A 2370-nucleotide genomic window follows, 5' to 3' on the forward strand; every position below is an offset into this window, starting at 1 on the left:
GACAGAGCGAGACTCCGTGTCAAAAAAGAAAAAAAAAAAAAAAAGAGGTTTCTGTGAGAGACAGACGTGAATTGGAGCTGGAAGTTAGTCTTTTCTTCTTCTGGAAGGCAGAATGTCATTTATGTTGTTGAAAGGAAAACCTCATGGCCGGGTGCCATGGCTCACGCCTGTAACCTAGCACGTTGGGAGGCCAAGGAGGGCGGATCATGAGGTCAGGAGATCAAGACCATCCTGGCTAACATGGTGAAACCCCATCTCTACTAAAAATACAAAAAATTAGCTGGGCATGGTGGCCGGCGCCTGTAGTCCCAGCTACTCAGGAGGCTGAGGCAGGAGAATGGCGTGAACCCAGGAGGCAGAGCTTGCAGTGAGCCGAGGTCGCGTCACTGCACTTCAGCCTGGACGACAGAGCAAGACTCCGTCTCAAAAAAAAAAAGAAAAAGGAAAACCTCACATATTTCTGTTTCAGAGCTAACACTCAAGCCTTTTTTGCTAAAAGTAAAGTTTGTGTGTTAACATGATGAGGTATTTGGTAGACTCAATGAAAAGATCACATGGATTACTTTGTTTTTTTTTCTTCAGCTAAAGCCAATTCAAATACTTTCAAATCCACTGTCTACATACAATCAGCAACTATGGCTGACATGTGTTGTTGAGTTGGATCAATCAAAAGGTATGGAGCTTGACATTTTGGGATGATTTTTCTTTGTACGAAGAAACATCGTATTTTAGATGTTGACTTCAGAATATTGGGACAAGTGCTCAAAGATAGATGTATGGGGATGTCCATTATTATAGCAACAAGTTGGAAACCCCTTAAATGTCTTCCAGTGCAAGAGAAAGTTACGACAGATACACATCCTCCGTAGAGTCCTGGTCAGCTTAGCTCAGTGGCTGCATGGTGTCGGCACTACAGCTGCCAGCCTTTTCCAGTGAGGATCTGGGAGAGGATTAAGACCTGATGCCCTAAAGTAATGGTTCTGGCCCCCCAGGGACACTAGCCAATGTCTTGAGACAATTTTGTCACAAATGGAGAGGAGGAGGGAGTACTCCTTGCATCTAGTGGGTAGAGGGCAGAGATGCCGACACCTCCCCCCCACTTCCACAACAAGGAATTATCTGGCCCAAAATGTCAATTATACAGAGGCTGAGAAACCCTCCCCTAATGCATCCATTGTTCAGGATGAGTTAGCTTCTGTCAATCTACAGTGGCACTAGATTTATATCATCCTGGGGAGAATGGAGAAGAGACCCAAATCATTTTCTGTTCTGTGGTTCACATGAGACACTGTGGTTGAGAAAGAATTTGAAAAGATAACCCCATGACCCCAGTAAATGAAGTGAAACAAATACATATTACAAAAAAATTATCCCCTCTTTGTACCATTTCAGAAAGCAAAAAATTCACATTACTAGGTATTCGTATGTCTAGAAAATGGTCTGGAAGGATAGACACAAAAAATGAATTGTGATTATCTCTAGGTGGTGAAATTCTTAGTGTTTAATCCGTCTTTATATTTTGTTATGATTTTTTAAATGAATATAATTGGAAAAACCTGTAATTAGAAGAAATAAGGAATCTGTTTCTATTTTTGGTATAGGATTTGTTAAGTTAAAAATGTATGTGAGAAATTAAAAATATAAATTCATTAGCCATGAAATATTTACCCTTTTTTTGTGCGTGAAGTGGAAGTGAAACTGATGGATCTGAAGTGTAGGTTTTGACATAGACCCCCTGGGTGTTGGGTTGGAATCTAATGGAAAGGCTTTGTTTGCTGGGCAATTAAGAGATTTTCAAATGTGCTGAGGCCAGTGTGGCCTAAGGACCTTACGGGCTTTCTGTCTTTTCCTGGCTCCAAGGTCATTACAGAGCCAGGAAGGCACCTTCGTAGGTGTGATGTGCCTGGCATGGTCTCTAACACTGAATTTTTTTCTTTTGTAGAAACTTCCATTAAGACAAGCTTTCCCATGACTGTAAAAGTCGATGGTGTAGCTCAAGATGGAACCACGATGTACATTCATAACAAAGTTCACAACCGGACAAGGACCCTCACATGTGCAGGGGTGAGTGTGTGGAGCAAGCCCTACAGTCAGTCCTCAGGCTGCGTACACATTTAATTGTAGAAGATAGCATGGTAAGAGGCTTTGAGAAATTGTTCTTAAGTGAAAAAAATGGAGTCGTAGCAAAGATGACATGAGAAAACTTACTTATTTTTATAGGTGGATACCCTTGAAAATTCTTACAAACGTACACATGCATTCACACATCCATAGTGCATGCACACATGACTGCCAGCCACCCTGAGCATACGTGGTACTTGTTTTTACTGTGTGTGTGACCTACTGCCCAGTGTGTCCCTAATGAATGTT

General features: G+C 41.8%; 1 protein-coding gene across 1 annotated transcript in view; it reads left to right on the forward strand.

The window, feature by feature from the left end:
* The window catches only part of TMEM181 (transmembrane protein 181), a 106734-nt gene that overhangs the window by 48929 nt on the left and 55435 nt on the right, over positions 1-2370 (forward strand). The window contains 2 exon segments of the mRNA XM_011952763.1: positions 583-673; positions 1943-2064. Of these exon segments, the coding sequence (XP_011808153.1) occupies positions 583-673; positions 1943-2064 (213 nt within the window).

The sequence above is a fragment of the Colobus angolensis genome, unplaced genomic scaffold (assembly GCF_000951035.1).
Source record: "Colobus angolensis palliatus isolate OR3802 unplaced genomic scaffold, Cang.pa_1.0 Scaffold35, whole genome shotgun sequence".
Classification (NCBI taxonomy): Eukaryota; Metazoa; Chordata; class Mammalia; order Primates; family Cercopithecidae; genus Colobus; species Colobus angolensis.